We start from the raw sequence: 25,732 nt of genomic DNA, 5'->3' as shown, positions 1-25,732 counted from the left end.
TACCGTGCCAGACTTTCAAGCCGGGTGTCGCAGTCCCTCACACGTTGTGTTGCAGTTATTGATCTTCGGTGTCGTTGTTCAGAGTCTAACACTGTCTCGTTGTCTTTCATCCCTTCTGTCGTAGTGTCTCATGCCTGGTGTCGTAATCCTGAATGCCATATAGTCTCATGTTACCAGGTGTCCCAGTTCCTAAAAAACAGGTGTCGTTGTCTCATGTCTCTCATATATCAGGTGTCACCACGACCCCGGGTGTTAGTCCTTCATGTCGCGTGTCGTAATAATCTACTGTTCTCCTTATGTTGGTTTTCTTAGCCCCCCAGACAGCATGTCGTAGTCCCCTCGTGCTTAGTGTTCAAGACACACCACAGCGACAGTGAAACTCCCTCATAACCTACTTACTGTGGTTGGGCTTCTTGAAATTCATTACAGCATCAACCGATTGATGTCGTGGTTCTCATAGCGATGAATACATTTACAGTTACTGTGTCACCTTACAACACCGTCGCATAGCTTGTAAGTCCGAGATGTTGCTGCTTGTATGTCATGGACCCTTTATGGAGTATGTTAATTTTGGTATGTCACATCAGGAGTTTATTGTTAGTAATGGACCCAAATGGAATGGGTCAGTGTTGACATGTCAAAATATGGTGTCTTGACAACGGTGAGGTATCAAGGGGATGAGAAAGGTTTAAATGTGATTTGCCAAAGTCTGTATTATTTATGATTCTGTACTTTAGGATTATTTTTCCCCTGTTCCGCATTCTAGCTTGCATATACACTCAAGCGTAGGCTGAGTAAAATATGTCCTGTGTAAATCTAAAGTGTTTATGAATTTAGCAGTCTTGGTGTTTAGAGTTAGTACGTTATATATATATATATATATATATATATATATATATATATATATATATATATATATATATATACTTTTCTAAATTTATCGCCTTGCAGCAAAAATAGGGTCAAGGATACATAGGCATTACAAGGTTCTTGGTAATATTTATATAATAGATTAGTAACCCTGCATGTCTGATTTTTAGTAAATCACACCCACAAGTGATGCCTTCAGCAATGACATCCCGTCATCACATCAACAAAAGGGGGTGTTAATGTACGTCATCGAGAGCGGTAACTAGACTAACACACTTGTATGTTGCCAGACTGGTTGATACATCCGTCGTGGCCGGCTGATGGGCGGAGCTCACCGTGTGACGTCATGACAGCGGTGAGGCCTCCGCATATCAAGTTCTTCAACTGTCCTGAGAAAGTTGTATGCGCTGTGAACGGAGAGAACGGACCATGCTAAAAAACAAACATGGAAGAACAAAGATCTGGAATTTTTAAGGAAATGATAGCAGCTGGCCAATGACAGCTAACCAAAGTGAGCAATGTGCAAGTATATGTAGTACTGTAACGTTCGCTTAGAAAAAAAAAAGAATAACTGATAGCAAACAAAACAAATGTTGCCCAGCCAAAGACAAAAGGGAACGAAAAATGACCAACTAAATCACCTCTACTCGCCCGTCAGTGAGAACGTACCAAACATTTCAAAAATATGTAACGGAAAATTAGTAGTTTGGTTGTGAGATCCTACTTGTCAGTCAGTCTGAAATGTTAAGTTCCAGATTCTGCTCACGTATATCACCGTAAAGCTTGCGAAGATAACCCATATCGCCACAAGGCTGGCATTCCGGACCTGTAAAGGCTGGTCTTACCCTCAGGCTGGCCCCATGACGAGGGCGCCCTGCTCCCCGTCACCCCACACGCCCTCGACTCACACCCCCGCCACTCATGATCACCTCGTGCTGTGTGTCCTCCAGTGGTGTGCTGGGGGTGGGCTCTCCCAAAATGGGCAGGATGCCACATATCTTCGACCTTCACCAGGTGAGCAACGATTCTAACTTCATATGTGAATAGTATTAAGAAGTGATGAGTATATTCTGTAACTTGCAGTCTGTGGTAATGGATGCATATTAAAAAGAAAAAAAAGAATAATTCGGTAAAATACTGTGTTACGGGAGAGTCAAAGTTTCTGGGCTAGACTTTTCAAAGGAAACAATTCAAGACAAAAATTTACACACTATCAGATACCCAGTATGGTAAAGTTACATCAACCGATCAAAGGAAGGAAGATCAGTTTTAGCAAACTGGTCGCCTACGCCAAGGATCGAACCCAAAGCTAAAGATTCATAGTCAGCATGTTGACCAGTGCAACGTACTCACTATGAAAGACTTTATGTCATAGTTAAACGAAGCAAGTATATAATTTCTGAACTTTTTTTTCTGTCGGCACAACTTCCAAACTTGTCCATCGGAGATATATATATATATATATATATATATATATATATCTCTGAACACATTTTTTCAAGGGAGCTGGGGTCAGAATTTGTCCCGGGGACCAAACGTGTCACTCTTCCATATGTAAAAAGCGCAACAGTATAAAGGCACATGTGATAAAGACTTGTTTAAAGGACAGCATTAAAAGACGATTTAAAAACAAAAATATAACTGCTGGACGATGAATTCGATCCAGCCTCAAAATAAAGCCTATTTCGACAAAAATTAAGGATGATTTACAATGTTTCTACTGCCACCTGAAGGACGGGAGAATTTTCATCACAGTACCAATTCCTTTTTGATCAATTTGCTTGTAAACTATAGATACTTTCCACAGGATGCGATTTTTTTTTCTCTTAATGTCATATACTGAGTTACTAAAATTGATGCCAAACTCCCCCGCTTAGGCAGGTGGCAAGCCAATGACGACTGCTAAACATCGTTTTTCACATTTTGTAAAAATGGGGAAAAAAATCATCGCCAAAATCCGCCAGATACACAAGTTTCGCCATTGCTTTTTTTCGGCAAAATTTCAAAATTCCCTGGAAATCTTTAAATTCAGACTTGAAAGCTTTAGGCCAAGAGAAGTACCACATTACAAATAAATATTTACATGAGTTTTTACAGAACTACGTGGGTCACCTTGGATACCACATTTCCATGGGTCACATATAGATTTGATACTCCCCCCGACACCCGCAGGTTTCGAACGCTGAAGTTACCGTAATATTCAACAAGAGGCGAGACCAATTCTAGCCAATCCTACCTCGGGAGATATTTATATAATTACCTTGACGCCATCCTGATGGAAGTAAACGCGCGCACGAAGTGTCTTATTTCTTGACTGGAAACATTATCAAAATGAATAGCCTTTTGGGGGGAAATATAAGCCATTAAGTAGCCTATATCACTTCGAACTGAAGGATTATCATAATTTAGTCATTCTGCTTAGGAATACCGATAATAGTGATTTAAGGTCTAAACAATGTCGGTTAGAGAGAAAAGTTCTGAGGAAGTATTTGTATCACTGAACTGGGGAAAGAAAATGAGTACAAACTTCCACATCTTAACCGGAGTTGGGAAATATACGAGTAAAACATCCCAGAACATCCCTACTGACAATAAAGATAGAATTGAATAATTCCTTTGTTATCCTGTTTGGGATTAACATTAAATGCGAGGAAGCCATCTAGAGTGGAGATAACGTTAGATGTTGGGGCCTTATGACTGGGGATAAGTTAATGTTAGGCTGTTTTGACTGCCATATATATGTTTGGTATTACTAGTCCTAAATGTGCGGTAGGCTATCGTGGCGGGGGACACGGCCCAGGTGATGCGGCTGGCCGAGAGCGGAATGGATCTCGGTTGCCCTGTGCGAGGCACCACCGCCCTTTCCCTTGCTGTCTACCGCGGCGACCTCGACGCCCTTAGGATCTTGGTGCAGGCCGGAGCGCCCCTCGATAGACGTAGTAAAGACCATCTGGAACGTCTCGAGACGCCTATCATATCTGCCATCAGGTTAGTGTTCCGGTGCAAGTATCGCAAACCTAAAACTGTTTTTGACTTGGACTAGGGTATGACGGAAAGGTATATAGTCTGCTGTTTTTAGAAAGACAATACCGTACCTTCATCCGGAATATTTGTGGTCTAATTCTTGTCCCTTTAAAGTGATGAACCGAATGAAATGTTTGCTTCAAACCTTCTGAAGGTTGTCCCTATATTCCTTCGCCTTCCTTAACATAGTTCAGCGAGGTTTAACCCTTCTCAACTCTCCTTATTTTCACTTCTTTTCATGGTCCCCTTAATCTTAGTCATAGTATTCTCCCTTTACCTTTATTACAGCTATTAATTTGCTTTACCTCGTTCGATGACTGGTTTGTGTCTCCATTCCCAGTTTAGACCTAAACTGTGTCTCCATTCCTAGTTTAGACCTAAACAAAACGTGACGCGCCACTACGTCTTGTTTATAATGAACGTTGGCAACTTGAGAATTGGCTAACTCAGTGACAGCTTCTATCATTCCAAAACTAGACTGTGAACGTTTTACTTCCTCATATTTTCCAACATGTACACTGTTTTCTTTAACACAGCAGGTCTCCCCAGTTTCCACCTGTCAGTTATTTTTTCACAAAAAAAATTAGTTTCAAATATATATATATATATATATATATATATATATATATATATATATATATATATATATATATATATATATATAAAACTCCGGAGAAGCTTCTAACATTTGCAAGGTTTACTGACGGAACATTAAAGCTGTAATATTGGTCTTCACAGTTAATTTCATCTTACGTTTAATACCGTAAAGTAAGAAAACATCTAAGATACAAATGTTCTTGCAGAACATTAATCCTTACGCGAGTTGTGACACACTTCACTCATTCTTAAGCAGACTTGGCCACAGGGAGATATTCGAGGAGCTGGTGGAAAGAGGGGCGCGCCTGGACCTGCGAGACTATTACAACCAGACTCCCTTGTGGTTTGCCGTCAAGGAGCAGCGGCTGGCCTTCGTGAGAATCCTTTTGAAGGCTGGGGCGCCCATAGACTTCATCAGAGCCTCGGAGAACCCTCTCAATATTGCCATGCAGTTTCTAGGCTACCGGGTGAGTTGTGGTCTTATACGTGGTCTTATATGTGTTAAATCTTGGCTATCGGCTGAACCTTCGTTCAACGTAGGTTACGCAGTCGCACCATGTTTACACATGAGTGTTGAATATTTTGAAACATATAAGTATCTGCATTTTTTTTTTTCAAAAGCCTGACATACCATGATGAAGTCAGTTAAGAGGATTGGTTAAATATTGGTATACAATCAGTAACTAAATGTAGAAAGCGAGTACGTATTTCAATACCATGTTCAATGAATGCTTTATGAACACCACAAATTGCATGTAGGGTCCAATGAAAATGTCCTATGGTTGTCAGGGCCGGAGGGAGATGGCACTAGAGCTGGTGGCAGCTGGCGTGCCTCTGACCCTGGAAGACTACAAGGGCCACTCACCCCTTTACTGGGCCATGAAGCACATCGACATTGAGTTCTTCAGGTAAGATCGAATCGAAAGACTAGTATATTTATGCATATATATATATATATATATATATATATATATATATATATATATATATATATATATTTGAAGGAATAGTAGTTCCAACAATGTTGTATGGTTGCGAGGCGTGGGCTATGGATAGAGTTGTGCGCAGGAGGATGGATGTGCTGGAAATGAGATGTTTGAGGACAATGTGTGGTGTGAGGTGGTTTGATCGAGTAAGTAACGTAAGGGTAAGAGAGATGTGTGGAAATAAAAAGAGCGTGGTTGAGAGAGCAGAAGAGGGTGTTTTGAAATGGTTTGGGCACATGGAGAGAATGAGTGAGGAAAGATTGACCAAGAGGATATATGTGTCGGAGGTGGAGGGAACGAGAAGAGGGAGACCAAATTGGAGGTGGAAAGATGGAGTGAAAAGGATTTTGTGTGATCGGGGCCTGAACATGCAGGAGGGTGAAAGGAGGGCAAGGAATAGAGTGAATTGGAGCGATGTGGTATACAGGGGTTGACGTGCTGTCAGTGGATTGAATCAAGGCATGTGAAGCGTCCGGGGTAAACCATGGAAAGCTGTGTAGGTATGTATATTTGCGTGTGTGGACGTGTGTATGTACATGTGTATGGGGGGGGTTGGGCCATTTCTTTCGTCTGTTTCCTTGCGCTACCTCGCAAACGCGGGAGACAGCGACAAAGTATAAAAAAAAAAAAAAAAAAGTTTCCGGTGTATATATATATATATATATATATATATATATATATATATATATATATTATACCTGTTCTTCGTTTCCGAGTTAAAGAGGAAGCGTCAGGAACAGACGAGCTCATGGCCTCATTTGTTCACACTCGCTCCCTCGCTGTCATATGTAATGCAGGGAAATCATACTTCCCTACGCACAACCAGGCCCCTACAGACGTTTCCATGATTTTCAGTAGACCACTTCATATGCACTGGTTCAATTAATTGAAAGCACAACTTATCCTGTATAACACAGAGCTCCAATGCACCTTCCTGCATATTCTGGTTCAGAGCAATCAAAGCCTTTTTCATTCCATCCTTCCATCTCCAATCCGGTGTCCCCCTTCTCCTTGTCCTTTGTTTACTCCACTTCTGACACAAATACCCTTTTTGTCAACCTCGCCTCACTCATTCTTTCCTAATGTCTAAGCCATTTCAACACAACCTTTTCAGCTGCCTTAACCATGTTTTTCTTATTACCAAACCTCTCTCCTACCCTTTCATATTCTACTCGATCCACCTTCCTCCCACCACATACTGTCTTCAAACATTTCATTTTCAGCACACTCACATTCCGTACATTTCCAACTAGAGCCCTTGCCTCGAATTCATTGCACTATCGTCGGGACTAATGCACTTTCAAACACACCTATCTTTGCCCATCCAAGCAGTGACCTCTCCCTCCACACATTCCTCAGTGCTCCCTCTGATAATTCTGAATACCTAAATCAGATCACTTCTTAACCCGATCTTTTCTACGCTTGTTAACAGTAAGACTCTATGTCGGATCACATAGAATTTGTTTCTCAGTCCGAGAATAATCTTGGTATCTCGCCCATGTATTCTCCATTATGTTCGTTTTTTTTTTTTATGGTAGAATGAAAATGAACTCAATATTCAGGATCGGGACCACTAATTCCCTTACCCTTAAATTCGTAAGTTCTGCTAATGAATAAGGGGGGGAAAAAATAGCTCATTTTACTGTTTCTGTGAATTGCTTACCTGGCCTCAGGTCACCATAGAGTATTACAACTGTCATTTTCCTCATTTACCATTTGTGGTTTAACAAATCCATAGTTGGCCAATTACAGCGCAGAAAAAAAAAAAATGCTGGACCATCAAGTGTCTTACATGTAATATAAACCTATGTACGTGGCGAAATCACAGCGATTTCGTTGCGATTAATGGCAAAATTTGTGAACTAAAATCAGAAGCGTATGTAACGTCGGTGCATTGCATCGACGGGCCACTTAGTTCTCCCTGACTCAAAGTGTGAGAAAGTACAGTAAAATTGTTATTTTTCATTGTAAAATTAATGTAACAATCTCCCAATTCCTTTATCTGATCAGTGCGATATGGTGGCGCTGGGAAAGTAAGCAATTACCCATTCATTTATCTATATCTTGTAATTATAAAGGCAGTCGACTATGACTAATGATAATATTTATTTAGGCTACTTGTGGAGGCCGGTGGTCCACTGCGGGAGTATGACTGGCTGGCAGCGCCTCACCTGCCGCGGGCGTGGCAAGAGGACCCGGATATTGTGGCGTGGCTGGCGGAGGAAAGCAGGACCCCGCCACCGCTCAAACGACAGTGCCGCACACTCATCTACGCTACGCTGCGCACCCGGCACAAGACAGACGTGAGGCCACTCGTGCAGGCTCTTACCCTTGGCCCCCAGGTGCCTCTGCCGCCGCCACTGCTCAACTACCTGTTGCTGGAGGGTCCCTTACATTGCGCCGCCGCTAACCCGCCCCACCACAACTATGGCCAGCAAGTGGAGGCGGTTCCGGCACCCGCCCCGCTCCCACTGTGACACCCGCCTGCTGGACACGCCCCAGGACAACCACTCCTCTAAGGCTCAAAGTCACCAACACCCACACTATACCCGCCAGGCCGACACGCCAAGGGGAAGCCACGCGCCTTGGAACGTTGTTACCAACACCCACCCGTCCGACACGCCAAATGGACATTTCTACCGACACCTTACTGCCAAAGCACACATTAAAACAGTAATTAATCTCAATATGAGATATCAATACTTGCCCATCGAACAAGCCTCAGGACAGCCACTCACCTTAGGCTTTATTTACGAACATCCGAGTGCCAGATGTGCCTTGTGGCAACCAAACGCTTATGGGCACACAGTTACCAACAATGCGTCTCACCCTCACCTCGGAATCCTCACTTGCCTGTGAAGTTTCCGGAATCCTCGCTTGCCTGTGAAGTTTCCATTATCTTCGAAGACCAGTTAGAATCATGGCCACCTCCTCCCACTGAACAAGATATGAACAGCTCCCCTCATGAACTTTATTCATTCTAAGTCAATGCATGTCACCTGTTCACCATGCTGATGGTCATTAAATTTAAGGTGGACTGTGAGCAGCAGTGAGGGTAATATAACCAAGGGAATCTTTTGATGTGCACATCTCGGACCATATGGGTGGTGGTGTTTGCTCGGATACTCGCATATCATGACGACCTGGCCGGAGTCTGGCGGGACTGAACCATGGCACAAAAGTTATTAATAACAGGAGAACCGAGTCTTCATAAGGACTATAATACAATCCCCTTCACTAAACGTAAACTCCCAGCTACCACCGAGTGGTCCACTTCTGGAAAATGAGATTTGTACCTTCACCAAAGATTAACATAAGTGAGATAGTAATAAGGAAATGTTTCGATTGAATGAGAATCTTGTCGACTAATAAACCCAAGAAAGATTAGATCTTATGGTATTGTTGTGTTGCAGATGATGGTACATTATTGTGTTGCATCAGGTGATATGATGTAAAGTTCGTGTTGGTCGTGGTATGAGGTATCCTCATTATGCTTACGATTATTTGTGCCTCTTGTCCTGTTATTCAAACAGCTATTGGAGACAATAACCTGGATGAGTGCCCAGCTAGTCACTACGTAAGATAGTGTACAGTCTTTCTCGTGTGTTCCTGTGGCCGACGGATTCTCATGAGTTCATTCGTCTGGTGGTTGTTCAACTGGTGAAATTTTCCATTAACGAGAAAATGGGAATCTGATGGCCGAACCATCTCTTAGGTTTATAAGTAGACCGTGGCAGCAGCTGCAACACTGTGTTGCGGCCCTCATCGAGACTGCCTCTGGTTGTCACGTGTGTTTAGGTTAAGATATTTATTTACGACTTTCATAGAGACTTTGCCTTACGACAGGCCAGTGATGGACGCTACGCCCACCATGTTTCTTTCACCTTGGATACAGCAGCACCTTGATCTTAGGTTAGTGTCTGCTGTAGAGGCATCCCTGGAGCAGCTTAGTCAGCACATTATAATGATTAACTTTACTGGCATGAAAAATATTTATACATACTATATACTAGTGATATATTTCTTAACCGATATACAAATAACTTTACGACCGTGATATTAATAAACAAGATGTCAAACGCATCCAACAGCACGGCTGACTATAGTATAAAGAACTTTTGAGAGTTGATGCAATAATTAATTTATTAGCACTGATCTGTAAGCAGTGTTGCCACTGCCCAGCCAAGCTAAGTAGCAGGTCATTTAGGAAGAAAAATTTATACAGCAAAATATAGTTACGTTATTACAGTGGTAAGGATAGAAGTACTAGGATAAAATGCACTGACAAAGACAGCCGTTCACAAAACACGATATGTCTAGGTGCCAAATACGAAGATTAAGAGGTGGCAAAATACAGGTGACTGGCTATGTACAGACGAGAAACGGACGAGCTGCACAGACAGAAGTACAGACTTGAACAAACGGAGGGTAGAGGTGGCTTCAGTGAAACAGTCAAATGGTACCGCGAGCGGGAAGACGAAGACTACTTATTACCTAACGAAAATATTGGAAGACGAAACAGACGAAGATGTACATAGCTTAAAACACACTAGGATTCACACTAGTTACATTGACGAAAATATAGGAAGGGTAGACAGACGGAGGGCGGACACAGCACACAGACTTAGCACAACAGACAGAGACATGAGAATACAGGCATGAGGCACACCCGGTGATATGAACAAAGCCTTGAATAAGTCGCAAACCAGGATAAAAAAAAAAAAAAAACAGGAACAGAGACGTACAGGGTACATGAGGACAACACATGCTTTGGACGAGAATACAGGGTACACGAGGACAAAAGCGCAAGTTACGAGGACACGGACAGTGCTGACGAAAACGGAAGGTACACTGGAGAACTGGTTTTATGTGTGCTTGAGAGCATGAATGTGAAAATTTAAACTTGCTACAATGCACAAAAAAAAAAATAAATACTCGCTGAGCACCCCCACCCCCTTTTACCTTACCAGCTCTGAGTATCATCCTACACAAGTAAAAATACGTACAACGTTATCAGTTTTATTTCCAGAAAATCGTAAGAAACCATAATTGAAATAATAATCACAATCTAAGATGCTCAAATCCTTAAGGCAACTGTATATATATTTTTGTGCATAATTTAATTTATAAATGTTCGTGAATACGATGAGTGTGGTTCTAGTCATTAAATTACGTTAAGAGAGCTTTGTTTGTTGAGCGAAAGACGTTGGCATGCGAGATTAAACGTATGAGAATACCGGGAAGAGGCAAAGTAATGGTTAACTCAAGCAGGTAAAATATGGTCAAGCATTTCAAGAATCGCCGTACATTTTGATTAAAAGAAATGCGTGCAAGATAAAAAAAATCCTAAGAATTCTTGCTGCCATTTTAGCACAGTTCCCAGAGATCTTGTCGCCCTCTTAGTACAAAATGTTGGAGCTTCTCAGCTTTTGTATAGTTGTCATTATTGTCATAGTAATAGTGAATCTACAGCATAAAGAATCTGCACGTAAATTTCCTCATAATAAGGGGTGCCTTAAGCTTTTATGCATCCCTGCAATTCATTCCACTTGAGCACACTTAACCACTTAGCATATCAGACTGGCAGTTAATTTCTTGTTGTCTGGGCACTAATGTTGGAGAGAGCTTCCTCCACTTTATGGGCGATTACAATTAATATGCGCTAAGTCTCTACAAACTTGGTGACTTAAGTTCGTTTGAAGGTGACTCGACCCTTGTCTATCACCCATAATAGTATTAGCATACGAGACTAGACAGTCTGTAGAGAATGAAAATGCACTGCACTGCGGGAAGTCACTGCAATGAAACCATATCTTTCCATACATTTCGCGTTTGAACTGGATAGGATGCAGGATAGTAACAATATTCTAAACATGGATCAATCCCGTCTCAACTTATATATTGCAGAAGGCAGATTATCATCTACATATATATGCATGAAAGAAAACTCATAATTGATACGGATAAATGAAACAGCTGAAATCCTGCTTCACTATAAGTACACAGAAGTAAAAACCATCAAATTTCCATTCTATGAAGGCATTATGTTGATGGTTGTCTTGTACCGGGAAACTCAGACATTGTATGTGTGTTGAACTGTGACGAATTGTTTAAGGTATCGTCGTTACAGAATTTTGTGAAGCTGGTGTTCTTGGAATGTTTGAAATGTACATAGCAGCTGTGGTGTATTCTATGAAAGGCAGTGGAGTGTGTAGCTACTGTGTTGGCAGGGTTGTGTAATTTGTGGTGTACCCGTCAGGTCACCATGACTCGTCTGGGATAACGTGCATTATTAGGTTAATCATTGTAAGAGGAGGCTTCTGCCACACTCATGTAGGTATCACTCGCGTAGGTTGTATCATTGTGTAGTATTATGTAAGTATTTATTGGTGTGTAGAATAGTTTATTTATATATAAAGGCGTTTTCCTATCCCCTTCACGAAACATTTACTAACCACTTTAAAATTATGTAACTATAAAGAAGTAAACACAGTGAAGTATCTTGGGACCTTTTACCAGACAAAATGAAGTTCAAGTATTTTACATAACCTATAATGATACTCAGTGCATGGGTAAACCGTTACAAGGGACAATCAAGAACGGCTGGGAAAGTAATCGTTTACCTTAATACTTTAACCCTCCTCTCGTGCACTAATTAAGTGAAGCTTACATATTCCTTCTTGATTTATTGATCTCAGCTTTTCTCCCCCAGATAAAACTTTCACTCGTCGATGCAGTGGTTACAATTAAATTCATATCTTTAAAGGTCGCACTAAAATGATAATTTCGTGATAACATTACGAAGAGAAATGAAATATGCGAAGTTTTGAGTCAACGTACCAACCCTTTGAGATGCCACATACAAAAACAGCCTAGCCATGAAGAACAAAAAATCTTAAACCATCATTAAAATGAAAACCAACCATAGGTAACACTTCCGTCACATCGAAACATTAAAAACTGTCATTTCCTAATCAATTATTTACAAAAACTATCCTTACATAAATGACATTTTTACAAATGAAAGACTGAAAAGAATACCCTTATCTTGCACATCTAGGCGACATAATACTGTTGTTAGTATTCAACAAACAATATTTTCGACCTTTACTTAGCTTTTGTACCTACTAATGGGTAATAGGAAATACTAAATATGAACTCTGAATAAAAAATAAAAAAGTGACTTCTAAAATGATAATCCAGAAAAACGGTAAATATAACGGTAAAATTACCGTTTTGGACATCCAGCAAGTTCCAAGACAAAATTTTTAATCTCAAATTTCGCTGAATGTTCGAGATGGTAATAATACTACAAACCTAAGCTTAACAAGACTTAAAAGTCCTAAATTCGTTCGATGTCCGAAACGGTAATTATTCTTTTTTCACTAAATGAGTTTTTTTCACCCTACGCAAGGCTTATTAGATACAGACGGATGACTGAAATTAATCAAACTTCTTCTTTGGGTTGCCTTTTCAGGTCTTCCTTACTATCAACACCTTTGTTCATAAACTTGATAACATTTCCATTGTATCAACATCTACCTACTTTCCTCACCTGATTTATTGTTCATGATCCTTCTTAAGCAGAACAGGCAACAGGCAACTGTAATTCATCATTTCAATTCATTTTAATTACAACGTGAAATCGAGAATGTATGACTTTCCTAAAGATCATCAAACCTCTACTTGACTGTCATGCCCAGGGCTCCCTAAACCTAAGGCCACCACTACAAACTCTATTCAGAATGAATTTCACATACTTACATGGATGTCAGGGTAGTCACTTAACTTGCAAAGAAACTACGCGTTCCAATTTGGTGAGACAAAATGAGAGAAAAGGTTCCTTTCTTAACCAGGCAGCGAGCACAGACGGCATTCCAGGTATATCGTCTTCACTATTTTCATCACTTGAATCTTGATCTGTTAGTCAAAGTCACTTTGTGTATCCACATCACTCATTTTCATGGTTGTTTCCACATAAAACTCAAACACAACAAGTACGTCCGCACATGACGGTAACCACCGTTCCAACTGACCACGTTCACGAAGGTGGAAAACTAAGAAGCAAAAATATGGGATCTGGGTATGGTAATACCTGGCTGTTCCACCCTCTAATTTCCTGTTAACCAATTGATCCCGCTGTGTGCTTCTTGAATAGAATTACGACAGTAGACATTTTTTTTTTTTTTGCAATTATGTAAATTTTAACAGTGTAAAGCAATTTCTGGTTCAACAACCACTTAGAAGTCTATAAATCCAACATTTTCCAGCGCTCGGCGTCCAAGAAATACGTGTTGGGTCAAGTACAAGTTTCACGAAACTTTAATTTCGCTTGGTCTTAAAAACTTCACCTAACGAAAATACAGGGGTTTAATTATGAAAAAGATATGTACAAAAAAGTACATATATCACTGAAAACAAAATATCAAGTGCATTATTACCTTGTTAACACAAGTAAGTACAAGTTGGTGAAAAGCGGGATATTCCCGTGAGGACAATGAACAATTTGGTTAACTACTGCAATTTACCTGTTTGCATAGTAAGGGGAGAGATTTCTACTCTCGTTGGGTCCCACCTTACGGACTTTCTTTACCTATAACGAGACTGTGCCATAGGCCGAGCCAGCCCGTGGCGTTCACCACAGGAAAACGACTGAGTCGTATGGGTTGTGTACGACGGCGAGGGTGTATTTTTGTGAAGTAAATGCCAGCAACTCAAATGTATATATGAGGTAGAGAAAAATGATAGCATCCTGAGCAAGAGAATTTGTTTAATTTGTATAAATGTTGAATCAATATTTAACGTTTCGTTACATTTTTGAAAACGGAGACAATTACAGATTATTTTCAGAGATGTAGTGTTTTTTCAAGATATCAGAGCCGCTCAAATACGTAACAGTAATGGGTCCAGATAGACCTTTCCAGGATAACGGGACAAGGCAATAAAATAGGAAAGTGCCGTTTATACTAAAAGCCCAATAACGCAGCTTGAGGAGCTGTTTATAGAACGCGAATCTCCCACATTAACGCGAGAAGTGAAATCCCTTCCTGGCTAACCAATTCTAATGTCAAAAATGTCTATCGATATTCTCACACTGTGACGGATTGTGATGGAGGATATATCACTATTTAAGGAATTTGCAGGAGATATTCAATGTAGGATGCCATTACGAACTTCGAGAAAGTGGATATAACATGCGAGCTTGCATCAAATTCACACTTTTGCTTCAAACGATAGCTTAGTCTGAAGCATTAAGAAATATAAATCTCAAATTTCAGAAGTTCCACCAGTAGCGGTAGCTTCTGGATACTGAACAGGTAGCAATGGATCCTCGGTGTTCTAAAGTAGAGCATGATTAAGTGAGCTTTTTCCTGTAAAAACTGTTATCTAATCGCTGATGGATTTCGCATATCTCAGATGAGGGTAATTGATTTCCATTTTGTGGTATGTTAGTTTATTGACACTACTTGCTTGGTCAGCTGTCACAGTAGCTAACCTGGACGAGGCTATACGACATAGATTGCTTATGGCAAAAATGTTACATTTTCCATTTTTGGGTTTCATTGACTAAGTAAATTAAGTGACTGGCCCGTATTATGACTATGGAAGGAATATGAATGTTTTTATTCCTCTTGGTTAAGAAAATTAAAAGTCCTCGCAACGTTAAGTGGTCTAGCTAAAGGCTTTCACTTAGGAGCAAGTAGTGTTCAGGGTTACAGGCTAACACTCTGTCACAGTTTGCAATTAAAGTTGGCACAGGTTCATTGATATTTTTGAACTCTGGTGCCGCGGTGAAAATACCTTACCAACACAGGCAAAATCGGATCAATGCATTCATTGTACTTACTAGATGTGTATTAAACAAATAGCCAAAACAAGGTGGAATCATCGAAGGATAAGCTTCCCTAGTTAACAAGGGGTATGAAAAGAGAAACTAGCTCTGCATCCTTATTTGACATGCAACCCATCAACTCTACCAGGTTAACTTCGAAACTTGACCCACTTGCCCTACGCTGTAATGTTGGTTCACTTTCCTTCTTCAATAGGAGTTTGTTTTTGCCTCTGAGACCTGGCTACTTGCGTGTCTCCACCAATAGTTAGATCATGCAATACTTGGCAAATTGGTGCATCACATGATTTCTGAGACCGTTGGCAACTCAAAGGTGGGACATTTTGCTAATTGTTTCTTTCCCTACATCTCGAAGCTTTGGTACACTACCCTCCCTTGTCTTTATAAATAATAATAGCCTGGCACATTTTAAAGAGTTTTGGTACGTAGTGTACCAAAACCATAGCCTCACACTTCTTTTCATACTTGATTACCATTTCTCGCATTAGAGAGGTAGTGCCAGAAACTGATGAAGAAAGGCCAAATCCACTCAACATCTATTCTCTGGCTGTCATGTTGTCTACTGCAACGAAACCAAAGCTAACTATTCACATCCAGATATACCTTGGAGCAGTCCGCTGACAGCTCGTCAACCCTAGTATACCACAACATTCCAAGTCACTATATATATATATATATATATATATATATATATATATATATATATATATATATATATATATATATAAACAAAGTGCGTATGAACGCGCACTTTTATAGAACATACAAACCTCCAACAGCCAGGATCGAACCCGGGACCCCTGTGCGAGAGGAGCGCTACCGCTAGGCTATGATCGCCCTGATAGGGAAATGACTTTTCGAATACTGTGCCCTAATAGGGAAATGACTTTTCGAATACTGTGTACTCGAATACCCTTCGTCTCACGTTGGTGAGCTACGGGGTCTAACACCGGTCATTTCCATCTGGCTCACACAGCCAGCAGATAGCATTTTACCGAACCTAACTGTACAACGCGGAGGTATATGAATAAATACAAAGTGCATATGAACGAGCTGTTTCATAGAACATACAAACCTCCAACAGCCAGGATCGAGCCCAACCCACCCACATACACATGTATATACATAAACCCCCACACATGCACAAATACATACCTATACATTTCAACATATACATACATATACATACACATATATGTGTGTGTGTGTGCATATAAAGCCACTGATGCACATGCAACATTAACCTTAGGGGTGCCATGAAAGGGCTTATTCTCCTTAGGTGTACAAATGTTAATCTGATCCAGCCAAGACTGGACAATACTGAGAGTTCTTCATCCTTTGGCTTTGCAGTCGTGGTGAGAAAACTCCTAACATCATTAACGGTTTATGTCTTCTATACCTAAATTTCATAAATTAATGAGGATGAAGGGCACTTTTGATTGTCTGACTTTGCCAAATCACTCTTCTCAAGTTTCTATATTCATAGATTGAATTTCTTTCATCTTGTAGGGCTCTTCTGTTTTATAGATAATCAACAATTTTAACTATTTTTCATCACTTTCATTTTTTGGCTTAGGAGCTATTTACCACTTGTGGTCAAGGCATCTTTCTTCTGACAGACAGAGCTCCAGTCAGTAGCTTTTCTTTGAAATGACTTATCTGAAAATTAGCCTGATATTTAATGAAGCCATAATTAGGACAGATTAAGGCTTTAATGAAGTTAGCTGGCTCATTTAACTTTTTTTTTTTTTTTTTTTTTTTTTTTTTTTTATACTTTGTCGCTGTCTCCCGCGTTTGCGAGGTAGCGCAAGGAAACAGACGAAAGAAATGGCCCAACCCCCCCCCCCCCATACACATGTACATACACTCGTCCACACACGCAAATATACATACCTACACAGCTTTCCATGGTTTACCCCAGACGCTTCACATGCCTTGCTTCAATCCACTGACAGCACGTCAACCCCTGTATACCACATGACTCCAATTCACTCTATTTCTTGCCCTCCTTTCACCCTCCTGCATGTTCAGGCCCCGATCACACAAAATCTTTTTCACTCCATCTTTCCACCTCCAATTTGGTCTCCCTCTTCTCCTCGTTCCCTCCACCTCCGACACATATATCCTCTTGGTCAATCTCTCCTCACTCATTCTCTGCATGTGCCCAAACCATTTCAAAACACCCTCTTCTGCTCTCTCAACCACGCTCTTTTTATTTCCACACATCTCTCTCACCCTTACGTTACTTACTCGATCAAACCACCTCACACCACACATTGTCCTCAAACATCTCATTTCCAGCACATCCATCCTCCTGCGCACATCTCTATCCATAGCCCACGCCTCGCAACCATACAACATTGTTGGAACCACTATTCCCTCAAACATACCCATTTTTGCTTTCCGAGATAATGTTCTCGACTTCCACACATTTTTTTTCAAGGCTCCCAAAATTTTCGCCCCCTCCCCCACCCTATGATCCACTTCCGCTTCCATGGTTCCATCCGCTGACAGATCCACTCCCAGATATCTAAAACACTTCACTTCCTCCAGTTTTTCTCCATTCAAACTCACCTCCCAATTGACTTGACCCTCACCCCTACTGTACCTAATAACCTTGCTCTTATTCACATTTACTCTCAACTTTCTTCTTCCACACACTTTACCAAACTCAGTCACCAGCTTCTGCAGTTTCTCACATGAATCAGCCACCAGCGCTGTATCATCAGCGAACAACAACTGACTCACTTCCCAAGCTCTCTCATCCCCAACAGACTTCATACTTGCCCCTCTTTCCAGGACTCTTGCATTTACCTCCCTTACAACCCCATCCATAAACAAATTAAACAACCATGGAGACATCACACATCCCTGCCGCAAACCTACATTCACTGAGAACCAATCACTTTCCTCTCTTCCTACACGTACACATGCCTTACATCCTCGATAAAAGCTTTTCACTGCTTCTAACAACTTGCCTCCCACACCATATATTCTTAATACCTTCCACAGAGCATCTCTATCAACTCTATCATATGCCTTCTCCAGATCCATAAATGCTACATACAAATCCATTTGCTTTTCTAAGTATTTCTCACATACATTCTTCAAAGCAAACACCTGATCCACACATCCTCTACCACTTCTGAAACCGCACTGCTCTTCCCCAATCTGCTCTTCCCCAATTTAACTTATAGCACCATATATCCACTGAATGTCATTAAATTCACCATGCCTTAGCCTGCCACAGTCATTTCTGATGGCTTGACCCCTATTCTTTGATGAAATCCTTGATGGAGCAGCCTGCACTCAGCAAGTGATGGGTATGGTGGAGTTTATATTTCAAAGCAGTGAAAGCAGAAGACCCTTGCACACCTAGCATATTTCAACTGATTGCAAAAATAAACTTCCTCAAGATATTGTAATCAGTCACTGGGTACACGGTAAGCAAGGACCATGCATTAGCCTCCTTATTCTGATTGGCAGAGTTTTATATACAATGTACAGGATACTACAACTTTAGTGTGGAGACTTTTCTGAATGGTAAGTGAAACCAGAATAGGAGTCTTACAGCTTGAATGTTTGACTTTCTTGGGCTTAGGAAAGTTAATGTGGAACTGTGAATTTATCCATATTTTACCATGACATGGTCAGTTGGTAGGGATAAACCTTTGACTTATGCAGATGCTCTAAAGTGACCTGCAGTTGTTTTCCCTTTTGTCATCTAATGTTTTTTTTTTTTCTTATTTTCCAAAACAAGGAACAGAGTGGAGCCAGGTGAGGATATTCCAAAAAAGGCCCAGTCCTCTGTTCTTAACGCTACCTCGCTAACGTGGGAAATGGCGAAGTTTAAAAGAAAAAGAAAAAGTACTACAACTTACACTATAAAAGGAACCTAGCAACAGATATTATTTGCAGATTTTCTTTTCATATTCATGCATCGAAATATGAGGGAAAATTCTCTGTTTGAAACATTCAAAAACTCAGAAAATCATTATAAAATGTTAATTATTATTTACAAAGATTTACTGATGTAATGTCTTTATTTGATATCTGGTTACATTCTTATATAAAGATACAAATGATGAAGATTCCAATATAATTTATTGGAGAAAATATACTTCTACATTATTTACATAGAAACAAAAATATTTAATGAAGTTTAAACACAAACTGAAGAAAAATGCAAAGCATAACAAATAGTTTATTAATATATCTATTAATTAAGGAAAAAAAATATATAATTTGAGTATAGCCTTGTTCTATTCATGATGAATATAAGCAATGAAAAATTGACAAAGCAAAAACTTATTTTCATCACTCAATTATGAAGGAAAGCTTAGAATGACAGATTTTGAAGTTCGCTGCACATCATTCCAGAATACTGCTCTAATACTTATATGGAAGAAACATGTATCCTTAACTGAAATACTTAAAAATAGCATTATTTCAAGATGGTTATACACACATGAAAACATGATCATAATTACTTATATTCCAGTCTCGATTACTTAATTTATCAAAAACTAAATCAGTTTCCTCTACATAATGTATTGATGTGTTAAAGTACTGTGTATATATATATATATATATATATATATATATATATATATATATATATATATATATATATATATATATATATAAATAATCTACAGATGGTAGCACCAATAATATAACTGAGTATCATAAGTCTTTTACTCAGAAGCACTAAAATAAGTGCTAATTTGAAGACATTTTTCTTTTTCACAACAGTGAGTCCAAGGTCTGTTTTCTATATACGGTATTATGATTAACAAGACACTTGATTACAGTGTTGTCAAAATATCTACAATGGGATAATACATACTGTACAAAACTATACAAAGCTCAGTGTGTGACTGGAGCTTCAGTGACATAAGGCAACACAGAAACAAAATTACATAGTTACATAGTCCAATATGGAGAATATACCAGAAATCCATTTATAAAGGTAAAAATTACCTTTTAAATCTTCACTTCAGGTCAAATAAGCACACCCAAGTCTGAAGTGCTAAAAGTAAACAATTACGTTCCAATATAATGAAACAGCATTATATTGGATGTTAAACTGGCTATTTCCTCAGTACTCACATTTACTTAATCAAGATATGTAAAGTATTTGCCATAATCTCTCCACTGTTCCTTAATAATCATGAAATGTACATTATAAGCTACTGTCCTTCAATGGTGAAAAGGAACACCAGTCCTTTTAAGTGATTTCAAGCCACCATGTTGCTTGATGGCCATCATGAGTTCTTCTCTAGCATCCAGCTCAGGTCCACCCTTCGAGGAAACAATTCTCTTGCCAGATGCAGTACGTCTTTCACCATCAGCAGCTTTCGCAGCAGGAGGTGGAGGGGCCATTGGGGGTGCTGGAGGTGGTGGTGGTGGCACACTACCTGTTTGATTTACTGGTGCAGGAGGGGCTGCTGGTACAGGTGGAGCAACTGGAGCAGGTGGAGCAACTGGTAGTGAAGGGGCAACTGGAGCAGGTGAATATTGTGGTGGAGCAGGTGAATATTGTGGTGGAGCAGGCTCATAAGATTCTGGTGGGGTTGAAGCTCTCAACCCAGCTGGCACTGGGCGAAGCTGCACATTAGGGAATGCTGGTCCAGAAGGTGGACTCACACGAGAGGGTGAGGTGCGAGCAGGTGAGATGCGAGTGGGTGACACACGAGGAGGTGAAATTCGAGATGGTGATGAACGAGGTGGTGAGATGCGGGAAGTAGCAGGAGATGGTGAAGGGGCTTTTGAAGGTTGTGATACCGCAGCAACAAGCCTTGCAGCTGTAGGAGCTTCTGGTGCAGGGCCTGATAGAGCAGTAGGAACAGAGCTAGTTACTGACGGGGGAGAGACAGATGATCGAGTCTGAGAATGTGAGGGCTGAGAGCCCTTTATGGCATTTGATATAATTCTGCTATGGATGGTGCCTCCTTGGCTAGGGGGTTCTTCTCCTGGTTGTCTGAACCCACGCACCACTGGAGCTGGTCGAATTTGTCCTCGCTGATCACCACTGTTGAGCTGAACAATTGACCTTACTTTGTCCTTTGGTGCAGGTGCTCCACTGGGCTGTTCATTCTTGTCTGAAGACAGAGTGACAACTGAGGTATAGCGTGGTCCTCCAACTTCAGTTTCCATTTCCTTTGGTTTTGGTGCTGAAACACTGTTGGCTATCACTGACTGAGCAGAGTTACCATCACCATTATAATAGTAGGTCTGTGGTGGCTCATGAAGAACTGCTTGCTGACCAAAGCATGGAAGAGTTTTAGAAGCCTCAGAATCCTGTGAATATTGATAAAACAAATATATAGAAACTCGTTTACAGAGACTCCCATTAAAACAACAATTATTAAACAATTTCTTTCTGAGAGAACATTCCTAACAATCTGTACTTTGTATATTGCAGATTCATCTTTCCTGTACTTCTCTCCTCACTAAACTAAGATTTCAATATTACCTATGATTTTACCAAATATCTATATATTTAAGTCATTCTCTACAAATTTTACTTTTTCACTATATGGGCCTTAACTGTTTCCTCTTGAGGATGATCATACAAATGCTTGGATTTATTCTGGTTTCACTGAACCTTAATATTACTACAAATGATGTGATCTCAAACTACAGCCACTTAAAAAAAAAAAAAAAGCTACTTATCAACTTTATAAGTGAGGGCCAGTATTCTTAATTGGTTGGTCTGGCTATTCAACACTTGTGTGGACCTAGGTACTGTCTGTGAGGACTGGCAGAATGCAAGTATGATATGTATGGTGCTCATATATAAAAATAAGAGCATATGGAACAAAAGCGATGGATCATTACAAGTTTGTTGAGTATACCCGATAAAGTGTATGAAAGAGTGGTGATTAAGGGGGTGATGGCATGCACAGAACATCAGACTGAAGAGGAGCACTGTGTACAGAGGAGAAGGAAAGGAGTATGAAACAGGTGTTTCCTTTAGAGAGCCTGTATGAGAAATACTTGAAAAGTAAGCTGTATGTGGCATTTATGGGTCTGAAGAGAGCATGAGACATGGCAGACAGAGTCCTTGTGGATGATGGAAAGTTAATAAAGAGAGGAGTTTTTATCTAGACGGTAAGGCAAGAGTACATAGTAAGGGAGGGAAGTGAGTAGTTCTTTGTGAAGGTATGTTAAAATGATTGTTTAATGTACGCAAAGGGTCATGAGTGGGGTGAATGCAAGGGATAGGTCTATGTTATGTTTTGGATTGGGGGGCATGGGTTGTGAGTCAGTTGCTGTTTACACTTGGGAAAGAAATTTCAGCAGCTGGTACAATGTGCGAGAATGTGCGAATGTTTATGGTGAATGTGACTAAAACTAGGGAATTAAAGTATGGCAGGGAGATGAAACAAGCTGGTCTGAAGCTAGCTTTCAGCAAGTAGGAAGTAAAGTACTCTGTGGCTTTCCTGCAAGTACCATCCATACACTTTTCTCTTTCATTAGCATTTAACTTTATCCCACCACTCAACTCATCTTCATATGCTCACATTCTACCTTTTGCAAACCACACACTTCACCCTCATGCATAAGTAGTGCTTCCCTTAAAACCTGAATGTATAGCAAAATTAAGAGCAAAGCAGATCTAGTAGACTATGAGACCTTCAGAGCTGAGAGAGATAGAGAAATTCAACAAGGTAGCATATTTCTATCTAAGCAGCAAACTTGTAGGAAATCAGTTACTGAAATTGCATCAAATGCAAATCGATAGTGGCATAAAGGCCAACCAGGACTATGTTCAGGCAAGTTAAAAGTTCTGGCAAAAATTGGGGAATTGCTGAGAAATTCATGCAAACCTGAACCAAAAATATGGTCAACTTTAATTTTGTGGAATGGGAGAGGGAAAGAATACTGAGGCATATATGAAATAAAATCAAGAAATAATGCTTTGGTTGGAAAAAGAAAAACAGTTAAGTAGGCAAATGACCTATTACAAATCAAAAACAAACCAACTTACAAAAAAATAACACCTGACCTACTCTTGACTAATGACACAACACTCATCAAAGATACTGAAATCAACAAAACTAGCATTTCAGATTACACCGTAAAAGGGGAAATATAAAATATGTGAAGTCAGACAGTGTCCTGTATGGAAAGAATAAAAACTAAACAACCTAAATTTCTGTTTCTGAGTGGAATTAAGTCAATAATTTGATAGCAAATGCAAAGTTCTTTATAACATTAACGTAAAGAAAGCAATGATTTTCTACTGCAGTACAGAGCAAATAATAATTACATGATTTATACATTTAAGAGGAAAAACAAAAAGAGGGTGTATTGAAATGGTTTGGTCATTTGGAGACAATGAGTGAGGAAAGATTGACAAAGAGGATATATGTGTCAGAGGTGGAGGGAACGAGAAGTGGGATACCAAATTGGAGGTTGAAGGATGGAATGAAACAGATTTTGAGTGATTGGTGCCTGAATATACAGGAGGGTGAAAGGCGTGCAAGGAATAGAGTGAACTGGAACGATGTGGTATACCAGGGTCGACATGCTGTCAATGGATTGAACCAGGGCATGTGAAGCGTTTTGTGGGGCCTGGATATGGAAAGGGAGCAGTGGTTTCGGTGCATTACACATGACAACTAGAGACTGACTATGAATGAATGTGGCCTTTGTTGTCTTTTCCTAGCACTACCCCATGTGCATGGGGGGAGGGGGGGTGCTGTTTTTCATCTGTGGTGGGGTGGCGACAGAAATGGATGAAGGCAGGAAGTATGAATATGTACATGTGTATATATGTATATGTATGTATACGATGAAATGTTATTTAATTTGCTTTGTCGCTGTCTCCCGTGTTTGCGAGGTAGCGTTAAGAACAGAGAACTGGGCCTTAGAGGGAATATCCTCACCTGACCCCCTTCTCTGTTCCTTCTTTTGGAAAATCAAAAAAAAACAGAAGAGAGGAGGATTTCCAGCCACCCGCTCCCTCCCCTTTTAATCGCCTTCTACGACATACAGGGAATATGTGGGAAGTATTCTTTCTCCCCTATGTATATATATGTACGTGTGTGGGTGTTTATGTATAAAACATGTGTATGTGGGTGGGTTGGGCCATTCTTTCGTCTGTTTTCTTGTGCCACCTCGCTAATGCGGGAGACAGCGACTAGGTATAATAATAAAAAAAAAAAATCAATATAAAAGAGGAAATACAATAAGATAAAGGGTAAAGGGGAAGAGTGGTTTGGGAATGTCTTGGGAATAAAGTCAGGGGTTAGTGAGAGGACAAGAGCAAGGGAAGGAGTAGCAGTACTCCTGAAACAGGAGTTGTGGGAGTATGTGATAGAATGTAAGAAAGTAAATTCTCGATTACTATGGGTAAAACTGAAAGTTGGTGGAGAGAGATGGGTGATTATTGGTGCATATGCACCTGGGCATGAGAAGAAAGATCATGAGAGGCAAGTGTTTTGGGAGCAGCTGAATGAGTGTGTTAGTGGTTTTGATACACGAGACCGGGTTATAGTGATGGGTGATTTGAATGCAAAGGTGAGTAATGTGGCAGTTGAGGGAATAATTGGTATACATGGGGTGCTAAGTGTTGTAAATGGAAATGGTGAAGAGCTTGTAGATTTATGTGCTGAAAAAGGACTGGTGATTGGGAATACCTGGTTTAAAAATCGAGATATACATAAGTATACGTATGTAAGCAGGAGAGATGGCCAGAGAGCGTTATTGGATTACGTGTTAATTGACAGGCGCGCGAAAGAGAGACTTTTGGATGTTAATGTGCTGAGAGGTGCAACTGGAGGGATGTCTAATCATTATCTTGTGGAGGCTAAGGTGAAGATTTGTATGGGTTTTCGGAAAAGAAGAGTGAATGTTGGGGTGAAGAGGGTGGTGAGAGTAAGTGAGCTTGGGAAGGAGACTTGTGTGAGGAAGTACCAGGAGAGACTGAGTACAGAATGGAAAATGGTGAGAACAATGGAAGTAAGGGGAGTGGGGGAGGAATGGGATGTATTTAGGGAATCAGTGATGGATTGCGCAAAAGATGCTTGTGGCATGAGAAACGTGGGAGGTGGGTTGATTAGAAAGGGTAGTGAGTGGTGGGATGAAGAAGTAAGATTATTAGTGAAATAGAAGAGAGAGGCATTTGGACAATTTTTGCAGGGAAAAAATGAAACTGAGTGGGAGATGTATAAAAGAAAGAGACAGGAGGTCAAGAGAAAGGTGCAAGAGGTGAAAAAGAGGGCAAATGAGAGTTGGGGTGAGAGAGTATCATTAAATTTTAGGGAGAATAAAAAGATGTTCTGGAAGGAGGTAAATACAGTGCGTAAGACAAGGGAGCAAATGGGAACTTCATTGAAGGGCGCTAATGGGGAGGTGATAAGAAGTAGTGGTGATGTGAGAAGATGGAGTGAGT

General features: G+C 40.3%; 2 protein-coding genes across 8 annotated transcripts in view; one reads left to right on the top strand and one right to left on the bottom strand.

The window, feature by feature from the left end:
• The window catches only part of LOC139754637 (inversin-like), a 36,329-nt gene extending 23,652 nt beyond the window's left edge, over positions 1-12,677 (top strand). For both annotated transcript variants that reach the window (XM_071672145.1, XM_071672146.1), the window contains exons 2-6: positions 1,161-1,884; positions 3,644-3,858; positions 4,748-4,958; positions 5,281-5,399; positions 7,591-12,677. In XM_071672145.1, the coding sequence (XP_071528246.1) occupies positions 1,792-1,884; positions 3,644-3,858; positions 4,748-4,958; positions 5,281-5,399; positions 7,591-7,954 (1,002 nt within the window). In that variant the 5' untranslated portion in view covers positions 1,161-1,791 and the 3' untranslated portion in view covers positions 7,955-12,677. The remainder of the gene's footprint in view (positions 1-1,160; positions 1,885-3,643; positions 3,859-4,747; positions 4,959-5,280; positions 5,400-7,590) is intronic.
• Positions 12,678-19,412: 6,735 nt separating this feature from the next.
• LOC139754635 (uncharacterized) overlaps positions 19,413-25,732 on the bottom strand; it is a 529,511-nt gene continuing 523,191 nt past the window's right edge. For all 6 annotated transcript variants that reach the window (XM_071672137.1, XM_071672139.1, XM_071672135.1 and 3 more), the window contains one exon: positions 19,413-21,630. In XM_071672137.1, the coding sequence (XP_071528238.1) occupies positions 20,530-21,630 (1,101 nt within the window). In that variant the 3' untranslated portion in view covers positions 19,413-20,529. The remainder of the gene's footprint in view (positions 21,631-25,732) is intronic.

The sequence above is a fragment of the Panulirus ornatus genome, chromosome 17, assembly GCF_036320965.1.
Source record: "Panulirus ornatus isolate Po-2019 chromosome 17, ASM3632096v1, whole genome shotgun sequence".
NCBI lineage: Eukaryota > Metazoa > Arthropoda > Malacostraca > Decapoda > Palinuridae > Panulirus > Panulirus ornatus.
Note: the sequence above shows the minus strand (reverse complement) of the source record. Positions and strands in the feature narration are given on the sequence as shown.